General features: G+C 52.6%; 1 protein-coding gene across 5 annotated transcripts; it reads left to right on the forward strand.

Moving 5' to 3' along the window:
- SEPTIN3 (septin 3) lies at positions 1-19729 on the forward strand. Of its 5 annotated transcripts, none has more exons than XR_003970073.1 (11): positions 1-98; positions 4345-4536; positions 8810-8938; positions 9359-9440; positions 10525-10662; positions 12049-12166; positions 13053-13148; positions 14743-14842; positions 16484-16535; positions 16826-17014; positions 19075-19138. XR_003970073.1 is itself a non-coding variant. In XM_030320804.1 (11 exons), exons 1-11 carry the CDS (start codon positions 89-91, stop codon positions 19401-19403), a joined length of 1080 nt encoding a protein of 359 aa, XP_030176664.1. In that variant the 5' UTR covers positions 1-88; the 3' UTR covers positions 19404-19729. The 5 variants fall into 5 exon arrangements, 4 of the variants coding, with proteins under 4 accessions (XP_030176664.1, XP_030176666.1, XP_030176665.1 ...); XM_030320804.1 differs by lacking the exon at positions 19075-19138 and adding an exon at positions 19335-19729 and having other exon boundaries at positions 16826-16919; XM_030320806.1 differs by lacking the exon at positions 19075-19138 and adding an exon at positions 19335-19729 and having other exon boundaries at positions 14746-14842; positions 16826-16919.
- The last annotated feature ends 385 nt before the right edge of the window (positions 19730-20114 follow it).

The following is a 20114-nucleotide window of genomic DNA, read 5'->3' on the forward strand; positions in this document are numbered from 1 at the left end:
TCTGCCCAGGAGGAGCCCGCGCCCCGCTCAGCCTTGCAGCCCCGCGCCCTGAGCATCTCCCGGGAGGAACAGAGACAAAGGAGGATTCATGTCCAAAGGTAGGGCGGCCGGCCGGGCCACCGGCGCCCGCTGGGAGGAGGCTGCGGCCCCGGAAAGCCCGGCTGGAGGTGCTGCCAGAGGGAGGGTTGATGCGCCGAGGAGCCCACGCACGGTGACATATGCACGGACACACGCACACACGGTGGCACACACCCCGAGATATACGTGCCCGAGGAAATGCACACACGGGATCGCGGGGAGATGCCGAGATCCACGGACACACAAGCGGGGACCCAGATGCACACAGAAAGCCCCACGCTGGAGCACACCAAGACACGCACACCACGCACAGGTTATCAGGGCCACCTACAGCCAGATGGGAGACCTGTACTCTGACACAGAGACCCTTCCCCCACGCACAGGCGCACACGGAGACAGGCAGAGGCACCGAGACAGCTGGTGGTCTCCAAGGGAACTCATTGGCCTCCAGAGGCCTGGGAATGGGGGAAGGGGGTGTCCCAGGGCCCTTTGCAACTGTGAATGGGAAAGGACTAAGATATCTTCTGTGATTCGTTTTCTGGGAGCGGGGCTGGAGCTGGGGCGGTCTGGAATTGCCTCTGCCAGTGCGGGTGGGGTCTTGAAGGCTGCTAGGGCTGGGAACAGGGGAAGATTCCAGTTCAGGAAGGGAGGGAGAGACCCTTCAACCCCCTCGCTCCCCAGGCGGGTGCTGTTCTGGAAAGATCCCCTCCCCCTGCTGCCACCTTCCCAACAGAGGGGTGGGGTCCCTGGGCCAGACAAAGACAAAGCCATTTGTTTGTCTGTAAAAGAAAGCGCCAGGGTCCTTGCTTGGCATTGGGGAGGGGGGTGCTGTTTCTGTGGGGGACTCAAAGCTGAGTCAGGTGGACAATGCCTCTCCCAGAGCATTGATGGGGCAGGTGGCTCCTGGAGGGGGGTCGGAGGGTGGGGGGCGCTGACAGCTCCTCTTCCTCTCCAGAAACCCCAGGAGAGCTGGGAGCTTAGGAGGAACCCAGGGACCATCTAGGCAGGATGGCAGTTGAACTATATCCTGCCACCTTCATCCTGAGCTCTTCCCACCTTTGGGGAACCCCTCCCCGCATCCTTGTTGCTGGAGAGGGAGAGGGTCTCTCTTAACACAGTCTACCCCTTTGACTGTGGCCGACACAGGAGCCATTTGCTGGCTGGGGGGTCAGCTGCTCTTCGAAGGGAACAGCATGTGAGGGAGAAGAAAGGTGATGGTTCTGAAATGACAGGTGTCTCCCTGTGAGGCATTCATTCAATCATTCATTCATTCATTCATTGCTGAGTGCCTGTGTTATGCTAGTTTCAATGAGGCACAGAGATCAATGGGACATGGCCTCTTCCCTGAAGAAGGGTGGGAACTAACTTATGTTCGGTGCCAGGCAATTTATGTCCGTGCTTTTGCATAACGTTCACAGCAACCCAGCAAGGTAGGTACTATGCCCATTTTCCTGAGGAGACAACTGAGCTCACAGGGGTCATCCAGGTGGGAGTCAAGCCTGGGCCAGCTGCCCATCTGGGGTTGGCATGGTGGGACCAAGGGAGCTGTCCACGCAGAGGATGGAGCTATAGAATTCAACTCCAGAGCAGTGTTTGTCCTGTTCCCGGGAGCTGTCGGGCACCCTCAGCAGACGACGGACCCTCAGGGGCAAGGTCCTTGTTTGGGGTCCAAAATTCTCTTTGGTATTAAGTCTCGGGTTGGCTGGAGTAGGCTCCCATTTGGCAGCATATGAAATGTCCTGGAAGGGATGGAGGGAAAGAATGAACGTGATGAATACAGGGCATTCAGGGGGGACAAGGAAGCACTGAACAGGGGCGCCCATTTCAGGGAGGAAAGCAGAGGTTGTCCCAGAGGTAGCCCTTGAGCACAATGGTGAAGACGGAGTAGGAGTCAGCCACAGGCTGGGGTGGGGAAGGGTCGTCCAGCAAAGGTCGTGACATAGTGACCCGCCACACGTTTGCAGTACTCGTGGCAGATGCGTTGTTGTTAGCATGTGGCTGGCATGTGATTGGCATGTGCTTGAGAGAGGTAACGTGCCATCAGGTGCTCTATACGGTGTGCCCACGGGGGCTAGTAGGTGCTCGGTGGTCCTGGAAGTTGCCTGGGAATCTGGTAGGCAGCCCCTTCTTGCCACCAGGGTCTGTCTTTTGGGAATGCTCTTTTACGACGCTGCCATGGACGGGCCAGAGCAGAGCAGGCCATAGTTAAGGGCACGCACTTTACGAGGATGCTAACAAAATCCCCCTTGAAGAAATACAAGACTCACTTTCCAAGTTGGTAGAAGAGGGTAAGACCCACCCGCACCCCCAGCCGCCCCCAGATGGATCTGTCTCACAACATAGGTTGTGAGACCGAATGGGCTTAGCTGTAGAGGCGTGAGGGAAGGGGCCTGGGCCAGCCGTGGGAGCAGCTGGGCAGGGAAAGTGGGGCATGGCCTCCAGTGCAGGTGTGCGGAGTGGGGCCTGGGAGCCACGTGCAGCGAGTGGAGGAGAGGCCAGGCTGTGAGAGTCAGCTGCTGCAGGGCTGAACCAATCTTGCTGCTGCCTGGAGCCGCCTGGCTGGCAACAGCTTCCTAGGAGGTAGGAGGGAGCCACGCCAGGCCCTGGGGAGGTCCCCAGGCTTTGTCAGATTTGGCTGCGCCCGGGAGTGACAAGGAAAGAACAGTTTCCCATTGGGAGAGAGAGTCTTGCCAGGGCTGGTGGAAGGGCCAGGTGGTGGGGGTACGAGAACAGACTCCTGGCTGAGTCTGGGGGTGGGGGAGGGAGGCGCTCCGGTCCCCCCACCCCCCTCTTGCCCATCTGCTGCTCCGTCGGTTCTCCCTGTGAGCCTGAGAAATCTGCAGGAACCACAGGATTCCAGAAGGGCAAAGCTGGAAGAGGTCCTTAAGGGAGCGTGGAGTCCAATAACTATGCTGTGTAATTAGCATTGCTTTCACACGCCCCACTTCATTTTGCCCTGCTGACAAGCTGGTGAACTTGAAAGGGGCAGGGGCGAGAGGGTCTGGGAGTGAGTGTGAGGCACTGTGCTGGGGGCTTCTAGGCATCATGGCTCGTGCGATGCTCACCACAGCCTTAATCATGACCCTGTCCAGTTTCCAGATGGGGAAGCAGGCTCACGGGGGGGGAGCGGGGGGTGGGAGGGGATGATTTGCCCAAGTCCACACGTCTGGCAAGTAGCAGGGCCAGGCTCGTTCCGCTGTACCACACGTACCCATTTTATGGATGGGAAAATGGAGTTGCTCGATACTGAAGCCTACCCTGGTACACATTGGTCCTGCAAGGAAACACACAGATTTCTCTTGTGTGTGAACATACCTGTGATCTGCCAGACCCGGAGGGATGTTGGCCTTTCCCTCCTAGAGAAGGGCTGTGTCCTCAGCCTCCTCTTTCTTTGCTACCCATCATTCCTTTGCTACCCACCATCCCGTGAACACGCTACGTCATCTTAGGCAAGTGACTGCTCCAATCTGGCTGCGTCTCATCCTCTTCCCACTGGTTGAAAGGGGAGACTTATTCCTTCCACAGATTTAAAACTATGGCTAGGATGATGTCTGGGACCCCTCAGGGCACAGACACCCCTCCTTTGCGGTGGTGCTCATGGAACAGAGGGGACACGGAAGCTGGGGGCAGGGGTGGTACTCCTGCGGTGTGAGGGGGTAACCCTATTTGCTTCTAAAACACAGAGCAACTGAGGTCAGGGACAGTTAATAGATGTTAGGTTCAGTATCCTAAAAGGTCTTAGCACTTTATCTGAGGAGGCATGAGTCAGGTCAGAATAACCCCAAATATCTTTTAGACTGGTGGTTCGCCACTAGGGTTATGCTACCCCCGGGAGACATTTGGCACTGTCTAGGGATATTTTTGGTTGTCACACCTGACGTCAGGGATGCCACCAAACACCCTACAGTGCACGGGACAGCCCCCTGCAATAATTATCCAGCCCCAAATGTCAATAGGGCCAAGGTGGAGAAGCCTGGGACTGGACACACAGACATGCTTCGGAGCAGCGAGTGCACAAGAAAGTGCCCCAGCGGCTGGAGAGGCTGGGCACTGATCCCAATCTGGCATCTGACTTGCTCTGTGTCTTAGGGAAGGCCTTTCCCCCTGGGCCTCGGTCTCTCCGTGAAATGAGGTGCCCATACTGGGTGACACCTGAGGTCCCTTCCAGTCCCAACTCTTTGTAATTCTGTATCAACAGAACAATACCGTAGCTTCTGTGCGACTTCTGTTTGCCTCCAGCCCACTTCTCCCACCTTGGCTCTGCAGGGCTCCCGGAGGCCAGGACGGACGCAGCCATGTCAGAGCTGGTGCCTGAGCCCAGGCCTAAGCCGGCAGTGCCCATGAAACCCGTCAGCATCAACTCAAACCTGCTGGGCTACATTGGCATCGACACCATCATCGAGCAGATGCGCAAGAAGACCATGAAGACTGGTTTCGACTTCAACATCATGGTGGTCGGTATGAAAGGCAATGGGGTCACTGGAGGCCACGGTGGCGGGCAGCGCTGAGGATCCTGTTTCTTTCCCTAGGATTGGCCTCAGCCCTGGCTTCCTTAGGATGAGCTTTTTCCGGGAGGAAAGATTTCACGATGCTGATCACGAAAGCTTAAGCCTCTTCTCAAGACTAGTTGATCCAGGGGTGGGAACTTTGGGTGGATTGTCAGCCTGGCCCCATCATGGGCGGGTGGACACAGGCAGCCCCTTAGGCATGCTCAGCCTGTTTTCAGGTGTGCGGCGTGGGGAAATCGTCAGTGTCCTTTCCCGCTGGTGTCAGATAGAGGGTGATCTTACTCATTTTTTTAGTGTTTATTTGTTTTTGAGAGCGAGAGTGAGAGAGAGCAGGCATGAGCTAGGGAGGGCCAGAGAGAGAGGGAGACACAGAATCAGAAGCAGGCTCCAGGCTGCGAGCTGTCAGCACAGAGCCCGACGCGGGGCTCGAACTCACGAACCACGAGATCACGACCTGAGCCAAAGTCCGACACTCAATTGACTAAGCCACCCAGGCACCCCGAGGGTGGTCTTGTTTCTGCTCTTTTGTAGTACTTTAAGGTTTAAAGAGAATTTCCAGGACATCGATTGGTCACTGAGTAGTGTCGCTGGGTCACAGAATGTAAGAGCAGGAAGGGACCCTTGCCTGATATCAGTAGGACATTCACTCAGTTGCTGAAACAGGGACCTGGGCATCATCTTTCTTTCTCCTTTCTCCCCCAGTCCAATCAGTCATCAAGACCTGTCAGTTTTGCCTTGTGAATCTCCCTTAGGTCTGTCGACTTCTTTCCATCTCCACTGTGACCGCTCTTAGTTGAACTAGGTCTCCCACCTGGATTGCCACAGCCACTGGACTCAGGGCTGCTCAAAGATAAGGGGCTGGCTGGAGTTTAAATCATCTGACAAGTCTTGCTATAAAAAACATCAACTGAAGGGCGCCTGGGTGGCTCAGTCGGTTAAGTGTCTGACTTTGGCTCAGGTCATGATCTCGCTGTTCGTGGGTTCGAGGCCCGCATCGGGCTCTGTGCTGACAGCTGGGAGCCTGGAGCCTGCTTTGGATTCTGGGTCTCCCTCTCTCTCTGCCCCTCCCCTGCTTGTGCTCTGTCTCTTTCTGTCTCCCAAAAATAAATGTTAAAAAAAAAATGGAAAAATGCCCCATCAACTGAACTAAACAGCGTGCTTCGTGTTAAGGTCAATTTACTTTCTGGTGCAAATCTCTTATCTCAAGAATGAGTAGCAAATGGTTCATGGCCCTCGGCCCCCAGGCCACACTTTGAGGGGCAGTGACCCTCCTCGTCCTCTGTCTTCCTTTTGCTTCAGTCCATTGTCCATCAGTGACTGAATAATTTTTCCAACCTGCAGAACTCCTCAGGTCACCCAGCCTACTTAAAACCCTTCAGTAGATTTAAGGACTTAAACTCCTAGCCTGGTCTGGGTGCTACCTTGCCACTCACCTGTTACCACCTCCAGCCTGGCGTTCTCCTCCTCGCTTGTGAGGAAAGTTTCCCTGGACTCTGCTGTGCTCTTCCCTGCCTCTGAGCCTTTGACTATGCCATTCCCTCTGTTTAGAACTCCCTTCCAGCTTCTCCTGGGTCTTTCAAAGTTACTCTGCAGTTTTCAGCTTCATTGTTCCTTCTACCTAGAAGTCCTCGATTGCAGAAAAACTGGATTACATTCCCTCCAGTTTGCTGCTATAATGCCCCGGGGCTCTCTCTTTCATAGCAATTATTGTGACATACCATAACCTCCTGCTTATTATGTTTTGGTCTTCCTCGTGTTAAATGGCTTCTTTTTTTTTTTTTTAACGTTTATTTATTTTTGAGACAGAGAGAGACAAAGCATGAACGGGGGAAGGTCAGAGAGAGGGAGACACAGAATCTGAAACAGGCTCCAGGCTCTGAGCGGTCAGCACAGAGCCCGACGCAGGGCTCGAACTCACGGACCGCGAGATCATGACCTGAGCCGAAGTCGGCCGCTTAACCTACTGAGCCACCCAGGCGCCCCTTAAATGGCTTCTTGAGGGCAAGGATGATGTCTTGCTCACCTCTCCACCTCCAATTCTGGCACAGCACTTGGCACTCAAGAGTACTTAGTGAGCAAGAGACCTCAGAAAACAACCAGACCAGGAATGAGAAAGACGTACAGGCTACACGGGCTGCCTCTCCATCCGCGCCTTGGAGAGAGACGCTGCCGATCGGCCATGGCTCACGTTCGGGACTGAGCTGATGGGTAGTCTTTTTAACATATGAGTCTTGGTGGCTACTACCGATTGAGCAGCTAGAATGAGAAATGCAGCTTCTTTGCTATCTCAGGTCTCATCAGCTCCCCCGCTTGCCACCGTGTTGTCAGTAAAGAAACCAGGGGAGCAAACGCGGCCAGTCCAAGGTGTTCAGGGAAGGAGCACAGTTGGGTCTGGAGCTTTAGGCTCTTCCCCCCCAAGTCTGGTCCTTTTCCGAATATACCACAGGGATGCCCTAGATCAGCACTTCTTTTTAAAATTTTTTTTAAAAATTTATTTTTTTGGGGGCGCCTGGGTGGCGCAGTCGGTTAAGCGTCCGACTTCAGCCAGGTCACGATCTCGCGGTCCGTGAGTTCGAGCCCCGCGTCAGGCTCTGGGCTGATGGCTCGGAGCCTGGAGCCTGTTTCCGATTCTGTGTCTCCCTCTCTCTCTGCCCCTCCCCCATTCATGCTCTGTCTCTCTCTGTCCCAAAAATAAATAAACATTGAAAAAAAAATTTATTTTTTTGAGGGAGAGAGCATGTACCTGAGTGCGAGCAGGCGAGGGGCAGAGAGAGAGGGAGAGAGAAGATCCCCAAACAGTTTCCGCGCTGTCAGTGCAGGGCCGACGCGGGGCTCGAACCCACAAACCGTGAGATCATGACCTGAGCCGAAATCAAGAGTCAGACGCTTAACTGACTGAGCCACCCAGGGGCCCCCAGGCTGGCACTTCTGACTTTACTGTGCACATGATTCATCTGGAAGTCCTGCCTAAGTGCAGATTTTGAATCATAGGGCTGGGGCGGGGCCCGGGACCCTGCATTTCCTACAAGCGTCCAGGTGATGCTGACACCATTCAGCAGTTTGCAGGGCCTGCTTGTGTGATCCTTGTGCATGTAAAAGTTTGAGGAGCACGGGGGCGCCTGGGTGGCTCAGTCGGTTGGGCGTCCGACTTTGGCTCAGGTCACGATCTCAAGGTTTGTGGGTTCAAGCCCCGTGTCCGGCTCTGTGCTGACAACTTGGAGCCTGGAGCCTGCTTCAGGTTCTGTGTCTCCTTCTCTCTCTGCCCCTCCCCAATTTGTGCTCTGTCTCTCTATGTCTCTCAAAAAAATAAATAAATGTAAAAAAAAATTAAAAAAAAAAAGTTTGAGGAGCACGGCTAGGGCCAGTGGTTTTCAAGTACCCTTTAGTTGCAAAACTCCTCCTTGGAATGAAATCTGCTCTTGCACGATGTGTGTAAAACAGGTCAAAATGGGGTGCCTGATTGGCTCAGTCAGTAGAGCATGTGACTTAAAAAAATTTTTTTTTAAATGTTTATTTATTTTTGAGAGAGAAAGAGAGAGAGCCTGGGAGGAGGGGCAGAGAGAGAGGGGACACAGAATCTAAAGCAAGCTCCGGGCTCTGAGCTGTCAGCACGGAGCCCAATCAGGGCTCAAACTCACGAACCGCGAGATCATGACCTGAGCTGAAGTCGGCCGCTCAACCGACTGAGCCACCCAGGTGCCCTACCTTGCACATATTTTATTAGGTGGGGGCTAATCTCTCTAGGAGCACTTCAGCTGGGGATAAAGAGAGCTCTGCCATGGGATTCACAGGGCTGTGGGATTCAAAGGCAAATTTTGCTAGCAGATGTTATGTATGCACTGAGGCAGTATCAGAGGGCCAAGGAGTTCCGCCGTGACATTTAGATTATTAAAGACTAAAAACGTGAGTGGAGCAAAAACAAAACAGAATGTCACTACACTAGACAAATACAGAGGGTTTCCCCCTTCCCAGTGGTCCTGGAACTCTGGAAAGGAGGAAAGAATGTGGAATTCAACTGATGTCCCAAGTCCCCCTCCAGTGCCAGGGAACTGTTCCCACCCGCCTTCTCTCCCACTTAGTCCTTTGCCCCCAGTGAATGGTGAACTGGGGGCATGGCCTGGATCAAGGCTCTAGAATTCTGTAGGCTCGTGGGAGAGATGGCCTGCTCAGGAGGTGGACACGGGTCTTCCCCACCGTGTCACCCTCCTCCTGTCTTGTGGCAGGTCAGAGTGGACTGGGCAAGTCAACGCTGGTCAACACGCTCTTCAAATCCCAGGTGAGCCGCAAGGCCTCCAGCTGGAACCGGGAGGAGAAGATCCCCAAGACTGTGGAGATCAAAGCTATTGGGCACGGTGAGGACCGGGCAGGACCCCTGTGGCCGCTGTTCAGAAGGGTCTCTGCCAGAGAGGGAGAGACGGGCAAATGAAAGGCAATCTCAAGACAGAGGAGAACAGAGGTCTGAAGTCTGTGAAGCCAACTCCTTGGCTAGAAAAGGGAGGGGGGATTAAAAAGAAAGAGGTGGGGCTCGAGCTGGATGATAAAACGAGGGTGGGAGTTAGACAAGCAGAAAGAAGCCGGGAGGGCCCGGCAGGTGCAGGGAACAGCGTGAATAGAGCTATGGAGATGGGAAGACCCAGAACTCAACTTTTCCAGTAATTGGTCCTGAGGAAGGAAGGAAGGAGCCTGGGTCTCCCTGACCGGTAGGAAGCAGGGTACCCGGCATCAGCTGGAAGAGTGACCTCCCTGGTGCCTTCTCTGTTCACCCCCCCCAGTGATAGAGGAAGGCGGGGTCAAAATGAAGCTGACGGTCATCGATACCCCGGGCTTCGGAGACCAGATCAACAATGAAAACTGGTATATGTCTGCCTGTGAGATTTCTGCCCTAAAGACTCTGCAAGGAAGACGCTGAACACGGTTCAGATTCATTCCCATCGAGAGCCATCCGTACCCTTCATGCCGAGGGGTTAAGTGGGAAGGCTTACTAACGGACCGCAGAGGGGCTTTATGAAGAGGCGAGGGAAGAGGCTCTGGTGGGAGGCCAGTGCAGAAGGAATTTGGGCTGTGGGGTTACCTACAGGTGGCCGAAGGGCAGGGTGGACAGAACAAGGGGAGCGGTGGTAGGCTGACCTGAAGGCTGTGGCAGAGCTTGGCCTGTGGGCAGTGTCTTAGCCCTGGAAGAAGAGAGGAGGGTGGGCCATGTCTATGAGGAGAGAGCCTCTGGGACTTCACCGAGCAAAGCTGCAGTGCGTATGCAGCCAAGGAGGGCTGTGCAGAATGTAGATGGGAAGTTCCAGGCAGAAGTTTGCTCCCAGATAGGGATGGAGACCATTGTTCCTCTGTGAGGGAGCTGGGTTCTGCCACGGATAGGCAGGGCCACTGGACAGCACAACTTGGAGCCTTCTTGGAAAAGTGACCGATCGTCCTCTTTCCTGGTGTTTTGAATGCTCCTTGAAGGAGAAAGGTGATCGTAACATTGGCAGCAGTCAGGGTAATGAGTTGTTGCCACGTTGAATATTTTCCGTATGCCATTGCTATGTTAAGGACCAAACCTCTGTTCTTGTGCGTGCCTCTAGGCAGCCGTGGGTCCTCCCACTTTAGTTGTGAGAAAACAGCCTCAGGGAGGGTAGAGACTTCCTCAGAGCCTCCCAGCTAATAAGGAATGGAGGTGGGGAGAGTGTGTGTTGCTTTCTGGAGTGGGGCGGGGTTCTGCAGGATCCTCTGGCCCAGTCAGAGGACCGGGTCTCCATGGGGGTTCTAGCCTTGCTGATGAGGAAAGCCGTCCGTGGGAGCCTGAGGGAGGGTGGGCAACCCACCCCAGGCCCCCCAGGGGAGGTAGAAACGAGAGGGATGTGAGGGCCCTGCTGCCTGACCATGTCTAAGGTGAGCCCCCAAGTCCTGTCTTTCTGGGACATCCGTCTGCTTTCTTTCCACCCTCCAGCTGGGAGCCCATCGAGAAGTACATCAATGAACAGTATGAGAAGTTCCTGAAGGAGGAGGTCAACATTGCCAGGAAGAAACGCATCCCTGACACTCGTGTCCACTGCTGCCTCTACTTTATCTCCCCCACGGGACACTCGTATGTACCAGTCCCATGCCCATGGCCACACCTAGCTCTGGTTTGCGTCATTCTCCAGTGGATAACTAATCCCTGGATTCAGCTGGGGCCCCGGATGAGCCCCGGTGTAGTCATGGCCCTGTGATCCCCTAGACTTCCCCCCTAAAAGGCTGACTTTCTTACCAGGAGAGTAAAGCTGACCAACACCAGCCCCCCATGCTGCCCACTGGTGTTCTAGCACAACTGTGCCAGCAGAGAGGGGTCGACATGTGAACACAGAGGGCTTCTCGCTTATTCAGTAGATCTCTGCTTTGCCCAAGGCTGGGGGTGGGGGATGGGCAGCAGAAGAGTAAAACGGGAGCAGGCAGGGTTGTTGAATTGGGGTGGGTGTTTGGGGTGGGTGTGGGACCCCGCTGTAGGCATTTGGTGGGTGGCCAGCCCAGCATGTCTAGAGATGAAGGCTGGCAACGAGCAGAGCATGCTGGGAAGTCCAGTTGTGAGTCATAGATGGGACAGAACGATAAGGAGTGCGGACCTGGGATAGAGAGATCCAAGTGGGCACGCAGGCATGCCTTCCATAGCTTAGTACTGAGCCCGTCTGCTGGGCCAGAGTTCAGTTCTTGAGAGGACGACACAGGCAAGGCAGACCCCCAGGTTTGGAGGAACCAGGTAGTCAGCAGGTGTTTGAGGGTGGGGCCCAGGGACTCAATAAAAAGGTTTGCTTTATCCTTCCCTGGAATGTGGACCCAAGGTCAGAGCAAGCCAGCAGACAGCCTGACTTAGTAAGTCCCCAGGACTGTGAACTAGAGCCAGACTGGGGCCCCAGAGCCTCGGGGGAGCTGGGCCCTCAGAATGAGGAGAGCCAAGGTCCCCAGCTGGGCCCCTGCAGGACTGAGTGCGGGCTGGGAGAAGGCCCATCAAAAAGTGCAGTCCTGGGGGCGCCTGGAGCCCCAGGCGGAACACGTGACTCTTGATCTCAGGGCTGTGACTTCCAGCCACACATCGGGCATGGAGATTACTTAACAACAACAACAAAAAAGTGCTGTCCCATTAGCAGAATAAGATAAACAAGTAACCGTGATCCAAGGACACATAGGCAGAGACGACAGTCCACAGCTGTTCCCAGAAGAAAAAGATCCCCACGGCAGGCAAGCTGTTCTCAAGGAGCAGTGTGAGTAGGGCTGCTAGAGGAGGGGCAGGATTGGAAGAGAAAGGGAGATGGTGGTCCAAGTGGGGGCAGAGACTTGGAGTCTGTTCCGCAGGCTGTCAGGAGAGGGAGCAGCCCCTTGGCCTCAGCCAGTTTTCCCGGCCCAGTCCCTCTGTCCCGAGGGTGGCCCCGGAGTGGTGGCAGTGGCTGAGTCGGGGAGGGCAAGGTGGCTCTGACACCCCACCTTCTCTGGGCCCCAGCTTACGACCTCTCGATCTGGAGTTCATGAAACACCTCAGCAAAGTTGTGAACATCATCCCTGTCATTGCTAAGGCTGACACCATGACCCTGGAGGAGAAGTCTGAATTCAAGCAAAGGGTGAGAAGGCCCCTCCTCCTTTTCCTGTCCCCACCCTTCCCCCTCCTCTGGTCCAAACCATGTCCTCTCCTTGATTATTATACACCCCCCCTGCCCACCCAGCTCCTATTTAGCCATTAAAGAAGCTGGGCTGACAGTGTCTGTGGACAAAGAGAAGTTTGCAGCCTCAGGCTGCCTTCTTCCCAGCCACCAAACTTACTGGCAGAGACCGCTGAATACATAAACCACCATACACAGGAGAGACCACTCCTCGATGTTAGCTGGCTTGAAGGGCTAAACTAATTAATTAACTTCCCGCTAGTGTTTATTAGTGTCTTCTATAAGCTCCTCCCTGTGCTGGATGCATGGGGTTGGAGGTAGGGGCATGTGGGTGAAGTATAAAGACATTGCTCCCTTCCAAAAAATTACAATCAGGTAGACCACTGAAGAAGTCCTGGGTGGCTTCCTGGAGGAGGTGAGACATAAGTCGAGCTTTGGGAGAGGGCAGACCTATAGGCTTGGGGTGGGGAGCCCCACTTCTCTTCCCTGCAAACAGGAATATGACACATAGTAGCATGAGCACTGCCCATGTGGAATCTGTACTCAGCTTGTCTAAATCCTAATCTTATGGACCCTGCGATGAGCAAGCTGCACCCCCAGACTGTTCCTCAGCTCAGGCTGGGCTGTAGTGGCTGTATGACTGGGGCTCATGTTTATTAGGATCTTCCTGCTGCTCAGGGCCTTGGAGTTCGAAGATGACTGGATTAGCAAAGGCTGATTCATCCCTCTGACTTCAGCACATACGTGCACACACATACACACACACTCACACCTGTGTGAGTGTACCCCACCCCCTCCCCGCATTATCCTGACACTTGGCTACCTTGCTTCTCTTCCTTGCCCCTAGGTTCGAAAGGAGCTTGAAGTAAATGGCATCGAGTTCTACCCACAGAAGGAATTTGATGAGGATTTGGAGGACAAGACGGAGAATGACAAAATCCGGGTGGGTGCCTCGGGCTCTGTTCATCACACAGATGCCCCCCTTGTTACCAGTGGGATGTGGATCGTGTACCCCTCCTGTCTTTCCACCTGCTTTTGCCCTTTCATACTCTCTGCCCCACCTCTCCTGACCCAGACCAGAAGTGACACGGGACAGGATGAGGACTGGGGCCCTTGCCGGGACTGTGAACTTTGCACCCAGAAAGCCAAAGTTCGTGTCCGTCCCGGGCCACCCAAAAAGTTCTTTCCCCACAGGGCCTGGCAAAACCAGGGTGTGGTTGATGGAAGGGCATGGACAGGAAGAGCATCAGGCTGGGGTCCAAGGTGTCTATGCTCTAGTCAGAGCTCTGCCTCAGTGTCCCCTCTATAAAGTGCAGGGCCCAGGCTAAGTGAGTGGCTTAGAGGCTTTCTTTCCCCTAGAGGAACCGTTTTAAAAAATGAAACATCAGACAGACCTTCTGTATATGAAACATGAAAACAGAGCTGCTCTGGCTCAGCGACACAGGCACAGAGCACTGTCTTCTCAGCAGTCCCTGGGGTGTCTCCTGGGGATGCTAAGGCTTCATGTGATTTCCGCGGTCCCTTTCAATGTCAAACTTCTACAGTTCTGGGACTTTACATCATAATCATGAGTTCTCGTCTGGGCTTTTCTACTAACCACTGTGACCTAAGACAGATCATTTACTTGCTATGGTCTTGTGTCTCCTCCTGGATTAAGGGTGAATAATCTACCAGAAGCCCCTTACCTGATATAGCTGAGACACATACAGGTTAATTGGAAAAGCCCATCAAAGTGAAGAAATCATTTAAAAAACGATGTCTACAAATCTTCAGTGTTTTTAAGGAAGTATTTCACTAAATGATTAAGTGAAAATAAAACGTATACATCCCATTCATGAAGCATTCTTTTCATACTGAGACAAGGCTGCTTCTTTGAGAATAAGTTCAATCTTAAGACAAGCGCAGCTCACCTTTATCAGGTCTTTCTGAAACTCACGTTTCAGAGAAGCAACTCTCCACGGTCATACGTCCTCAGCTTCCATAATAGTTCATTTGTCCAGTAACAAGGACACATCAGGCAAACGGATTTGGGAACAAACGGCTGTCTTGGTGAACATTCAGCCCATCTGGGGGAGCGGAGGGGCCCACGAACATCAGACAGGAGCTCTGAGAGGTCAGTGGACGTGGGCTTCTGCCAGTAGGTTTCATGCGAGGTAGTGTGAAGCATCAGTTACGTGGTTGTCAGATGGGTAGGTATCACTTAAGAGAGGTCTTTCTATCCTCTCTTAGCTCGCAGAGTTGTTCCAAGCCAAACCAAACGCATTAAAGCAATAAAAAGTACAAAGCGTTCTCCTGGTGAAGGAAGGCCAACTTACTGAGGTGAACCAGCCAGGTAGGGGTGCAATCAGGGGTTGGACCCAGGACTTCAGACTCCTTTTCAGGAGACAAGAGCCTTGCCCTTGCCCCTTGCCATCAGTGGGATCACTGAATGAGCATCAGAAATGTGCAGTTCGAGGCTAGAGGCCCAAGACTCTATGCCGTCCTTGGAGGCCCAGACGGCACAGGAGGTTGACGTGCACATGTGTGTGGTTTGTCAGCAGGAGAGCATGCCTTTCGCTGTGGTGGGCAGCGACAAGGAGTACCAAGTGAATGGCAAGCGGGTCCTCGGCAGAAAAACTCCCTGGGGGATCATCGAAGGTAATCTAATGCATCTTCTTGAAAAACTGGTTGATGGTCAATTACGCTTATTTATTAAGCATCTATAGTTCAGGGTGCTGTCCTGGCACATAAGATGTAAACTGAATGCCAGCCAGACCCTGCCGTGAGGAGCTTACTGTCTAATTGAGAAGATGAATCTCAGAGGCAGGAAGTGATTAAAGGCCAAGTTAGCACCTGACTGGGAGACGCTGACTTTGACTCGTGTGTCAAAGGAGTTGAGAGCATAGAGAGGTTAATGAGCACTGAAAAAACCAGAGAAAAGTTTTCACATGAAAGGGGACATGAGCCGACAGACTGCTGAAGGGTGGTTCAGATGTGGCCATTTTCATTTTGTTATGAATGGACGGGACCTCTAGAAGGTCAATAGCGATCCTGAAAGTTTTCAAAGAATTGCATTAGCGATCTCTTTCAATGTGATAACCTTCTGCAGGGAGCAGGGTGACGTGACTGTTCTCAGAACATGAGCTTCTGAGGGCCTTGAGTCTCAGGTTAAGGGTCTTGGCCAAGATCACATGACTTGTTAGGGGTGAAACTGGGACTTCAGACCCAGATTTCAATTCCACAACTGAATTTATTCCATTTTCCAAACCAAGTTCATCTCATTGTACCACATTGTCTCTCATTTGCCTATGGCCCTGTGTTGGGATTTTTTTTTTTTAAATATCATTTTCTCACTGCCTTGAATTGGAATCTTTTTTTTTTTAAACGTTTATTTATCTTTGACAGAGAGAGAGACAGAGCATGAGCGGGGGAGGGGCAGAGAGAGAGGGAGACACAGAATCGGAAGCAGGCTCCAGGCTCCGAGCTGTCCGCACAGAGCCCAACGCGGGGCTCGAACTCACAGACCATGAGATCATGACCTGAGCCGAAGTCGGATGCCTGACCGACTGAGCCACCCAGGCGCCCCTTGAATTGAAATCTTTTAATGAGAATGTCTGTCTTGTCCATTAGATTGTGGGACTAGAGGGTTCATGTCTTAATTCCCTTCTGCCCCCATAGTCCTTGGCAGGTGATTTGCAGATAGTAGGTACTCAATCTGTATTGAATTAGATTCATTGTAGTGCATCGCCTTTTTAAGATGGGTCGATAGTTATTTGCTGTGTGTGTTACTGTCTTCCAATCAGGTTATAAACTCCTTAAGGATAGGAATTGTGTCTTAGGTCTTGGGCAGATTTTTAGACCCTCTGTGTATTAGTTTCCTTTCCTATAAAGTGGGAAATAAAATTGTCCCTATTAGCTGTTATTTCACAGAGTCTAGAATAGTATCGTATTATTGTAGCTGCTCAATAAATATTTGTTCAGGGGCACCTGGGTGACTCAGTGGGTTAAGCGTCTGACTCTTGGTCTCAGCTTGGGTCTTGATCTCAGAGTCATGAGTTCAGGCCCCACGTTGGGCTCCATGCTGGGCATGAAGCCTACTTAAAAATAAATAAATAAATATTTGTTCAATGAATAAAATCCCATGCACGGAAGTGCCAGGATGAGCAAACCTCTGGAAGGCTTACAATACATTATGTGTCCTGTGTCTCCCTCCTAAATGCCAACATGATCTGAACAGAAGTTCATCTGCTAGGTGTTGCTACATTAGTGAAATGACCACCTGTTTTGTTTTGTTCACAGTGGAAAACCTCAACCACTGTGAGTTTGCCCTGCTTCGAGACTTTGTCATCAGGTGAGATGCACCCCTTCCCTTGGATGGCAGGTTTATGTATTTGGGGTCAGGAGGCCATCTGTTCAGATCTACTTCCTCCGTCTCCGGGATTCTCTGACAGCTCTCTGCCCCCGTTCCAGCTCCCATCATGAAGGAAATGGGGCTGAAGAAGTATCATTAGCTCTCTGGCATGGGTCCCAGTCACTGGGGCCAGGCCATGGAAGTGACATGTTAACCTCGGATGTGGGTCAGTCTCTTCCTCTTCCCACCCTTCATCACATCCCTCTCTCTTCTCACCCTTTGTCCTTCAGGACCCACCTCCAGGACCTCAAGGAAGTGACACACAACATCCACTATGAGACCTACAGGGCCAAGCGGCTTAATGACAATGGAGGCCTCCCTCCGGTGAGCGTGGACACAGAGGAAAGCCACGACAGTAACCCATGACGACCCTTTCTCTATATCATCACACATACCCACTTCTCCACACACGCATCCCGGTACCACCACCACCCACCTTCTTCCTTTCTACTCTGTCCCCAGGCCTGTCTGGTGTTTGTGGAGTTTGTCTACAGTGTGTGTGTGTGTGTGTGTGTGTGTGTGTGTGTGAGAGAGAGAGAGAGAGAGAGAGAGAGAGAGAGAGAGAGAGTGTGTGCACGCGTGTGTATACATGTGCAGGGGTGAGGTATTTTCACTGCCCTCCCTGGAAAGTCCCTTGTAAGTTTGGTTCCTCCATGGCTGTCCATTATCTGTCTCCTTTCCTTGTGTCCCAGAACAAAGCCGTGTGCCTCACTCAAGAGGTCTAGGGGAGGTTTCATTTAAAAATGATGGGGAGCAGGTGAGCCACAGGTAACTCTTCCTTATCTCTGAACCCGCCCACAAACTGGAACTGCAGAGACCCTCTGAGGACAGCTTCGGAGCTGGACCTGGCGGGGGTGGGGGGTGGGGGGTGGCAGTCTAGGGTGAGGCTAGGACTGCCTAGGGGAGGGAAGGTCAAGGGAGAGCAGGGTAGACCGGAGCGGGGTTCCTGCAGAAAGATTTAGTGCCCAGAGGTGGAGAAGAGAGCTCTACCCTTGAGTCTGTGTTGCCTTCACTGTCCAAACCCCACCACCTGTCACTGTCTGTCGTGGTTGCAGACTGCTGCTTTGCACACATGCCTCGCTTCACTCACCTCTGCTCCCATTTTCTCTCTTTCTCCCCCTGCCCTCATTCTTTCATCCTGCCCCTCTCTGACTTCTTTCAATTGCTTTGAGTCTAATCCACTTTAGCTACATTTCTATATTTAGGATTTATGCCCAGTCTACTTTCAAAAATGACTTTAGGCCACCTTAAAATAAAATCACAGCCAAGGCACGTGACAGTACAAACCGAAATTACGAGAGAAATCAGATCCACAGGGAGGAGTGGGAAAGAAAGTTTCTGGCGCGCACAATGAATGTGTGTTGGCCCGGGCAAAGGAGGAAACAACGAGTTACGCAGTTCCCAGTATCTGGCCCAAAAGCACATGTGCTGGTCAAGTGAGACAGTCTTTCCTTAGGCATTAAGTTCTAGAAGACTTGAGTCTCAACAAGTTTTAAGAGCAATACACGATCTTTGCCTTTCTCAGTGGTTTGGCTTCAGAGACCAATTTTAAACGGCACCTCAGTTTTCTCCATCAGGATTCTTCCTCCTTAACGCTGGCTTCTCTGCTGCTCACTGCCCATATATGCTTGACTCCCTTTTGACTTCTTTTCTGTTCTCTCTCACTGTGCATGTCTGTCGGTCTGTCTATCTTTCTCTGCTTTTCCCTGATTCCCCTTCCTGACCCCTGTAGACATTCCTAACCATACCCACATACAGTTAGCCTTTTCTTGCCTTGCCCTCAGCCCTGTATTTATCAATGCGTATATCTCCCCTGTTTAGTTTACAAGTTACTCTTTCTCGTTTAGTCTGGAAGGTGGCTGAAACTTGGGGCTGGGGAAACAATGTAGCCTTAGGTAAGGGAAAACACCAACTGCTACAGTTTACAATAACCTCATACAACCTCCTGTTCCATCTCCTGGTCCAGCCCTAGGTGTTTTACTGGTCCACTACAAATCCCAGCATTTATAGTCTCTTGTCACTCAGGTGCTAGGAAAACACAGACCAAGATTCGGTGGACCAGGAGAAAGAGGTGGGTGACCCCAAACCAGTGACCGAAAACCTATGGTCTCAATCTTTCCTGGAGGCTCTTTACCAATCCCATACATGACATGTCCTCCCCCACCCACAAAATTCTTCCAGGGTAAGCACCTGTCAGCCTAGAACAGCAGCAGGGTTAAAGCCCAGAGGTGGTTCCATGTCAACAGAAGAGGGATCCCTGGTGTATACAGCAGGCAGTCGTGAATGCAGACGTGGGACTGGCCACCTAGGACTAGCAGGGGGAGGTCTGGCGGGGGTGGTGGGCGTTGGAGAGGTTGAGTAGGGAATGGTGCTTGGCCACCCCTAAGCCATGATCTCAGCCTCCCTGGAGAAGCTGTTTTATGTGTCTGCTGCCAGCTGCTGGTCTCCACACCCTCAACCGTTCTCAACCCCCCTGCAGGGAGAAGGCCTCCTGGGCACTGTCCTTCCATCCGTGCCAGCCACCCCCTGCCCCACTGCTGAATGAAGGCCATTCCAAGTGCTGCTTCTCCCTCCATCCCTCCCAGCTGTTATTGCTGCGGGGCCGTGGCCTTTTTAGTGCCGTGCTTGCCCAGCCCACCACCACAGCCCCCCTCAGCTCTCAGCAGGTTGGAGGGGCCAAGCTGCCTCCTTAGGACAGTGGCTTCCTCCATTTATCCAAACCACCCCCTCTCCTCCCAGTGGAACGGAGCTCTCGCCAGCACTGCCCTCCTCCATCGTCCGTGTCAGCCGGTCCCAGCCCATCCGTAGGGTGAAAGAACTCATCAGGAGCTCCTTCTGCCCTTGCAAACCCATACCAGCTACTTGTAACCATCTCCAAGAGAAATGGCATTGCTCCCCGCCCGTTCATCTGCATGAGCTCCTCTTGGCTTCCTTCAAGGGTCAAGAAAGCAACTTTTCTGCTTGTCAGGTTTGTTGATGTCAGCTGTGTGAGCCCCAGTGTGGGACAAGGGTGTCTCCTTCATTGCCTAAAGCTTATTTATAATGATGGGTCACTACAGATGTGGGGGGAGCAAGGGCTAGGGTCACTTAAAAAAAAATCACCATTTGTGGCTGGCCCAGGATGCAGTCTCACACACACACACACACACACACACACACCCCTGCCCCCATAATGCAGCCACTTAGGAAGAGTGGTTTTCCTGAAGAGACATTTCTGGAATTGCCTTCCTTATTCTCAAACTTAAAAAAAACAAACAAACAAAAAAAAAAACAAAACTTAACAGACAGAAAATTCCAGAACCCCACAGAACGGGACTCTAGGGAGAAAAAAAAAACAAACCCACCCTTCTGTCCACTTAGCAATAAGAGGGATCCCTTCCCACCTACCCCGACTACTCCTATCCCTGCCTCCACCCTGTTAATGTGAGTAATGAATTAGCCTGGCCACAGTCGGTCACTGTAGGCTAGTGGAAAATGCCCACTGGAGGGCAGAGCCCCCCATCAGATGCATGAATGTTT

This window comes from Lynx canadensis, chromosome B4 (genome assembly GCF_007474595.2).
Source record: "Lynx canadensis isolate LIC74 chromosome B4, mLynCan4.pri.v2, whole genome shotgun sequence".
Classification (NCBI taxonomy): domain Eukaryota; kingdom Metazoa; phylum Chordata; class Mammalia; order Carnivora; family Felidae; genus Lynx; species Lynx canadensis.

Bases quoted from the DNA above. Each gene is read 5' to 3' on its own strand.
- SEPTIN3 (XM_030320804.1), top strand. The intron at 4,537-8,809 runs GTATGAAAGGCA...GTCTTGTGGCAG, and splicing joins CTTCAACATCATGGTGGTCG to GTCAGAGTGGACTGGGCAAG. The intron at 8,939-9,358 runs GTGAGGACCGGG...CACCCCCCCCAG, and splicing joins GATCAAAGCTATTGGGCACG to TGATAGAGGAAGGCGGGGTC.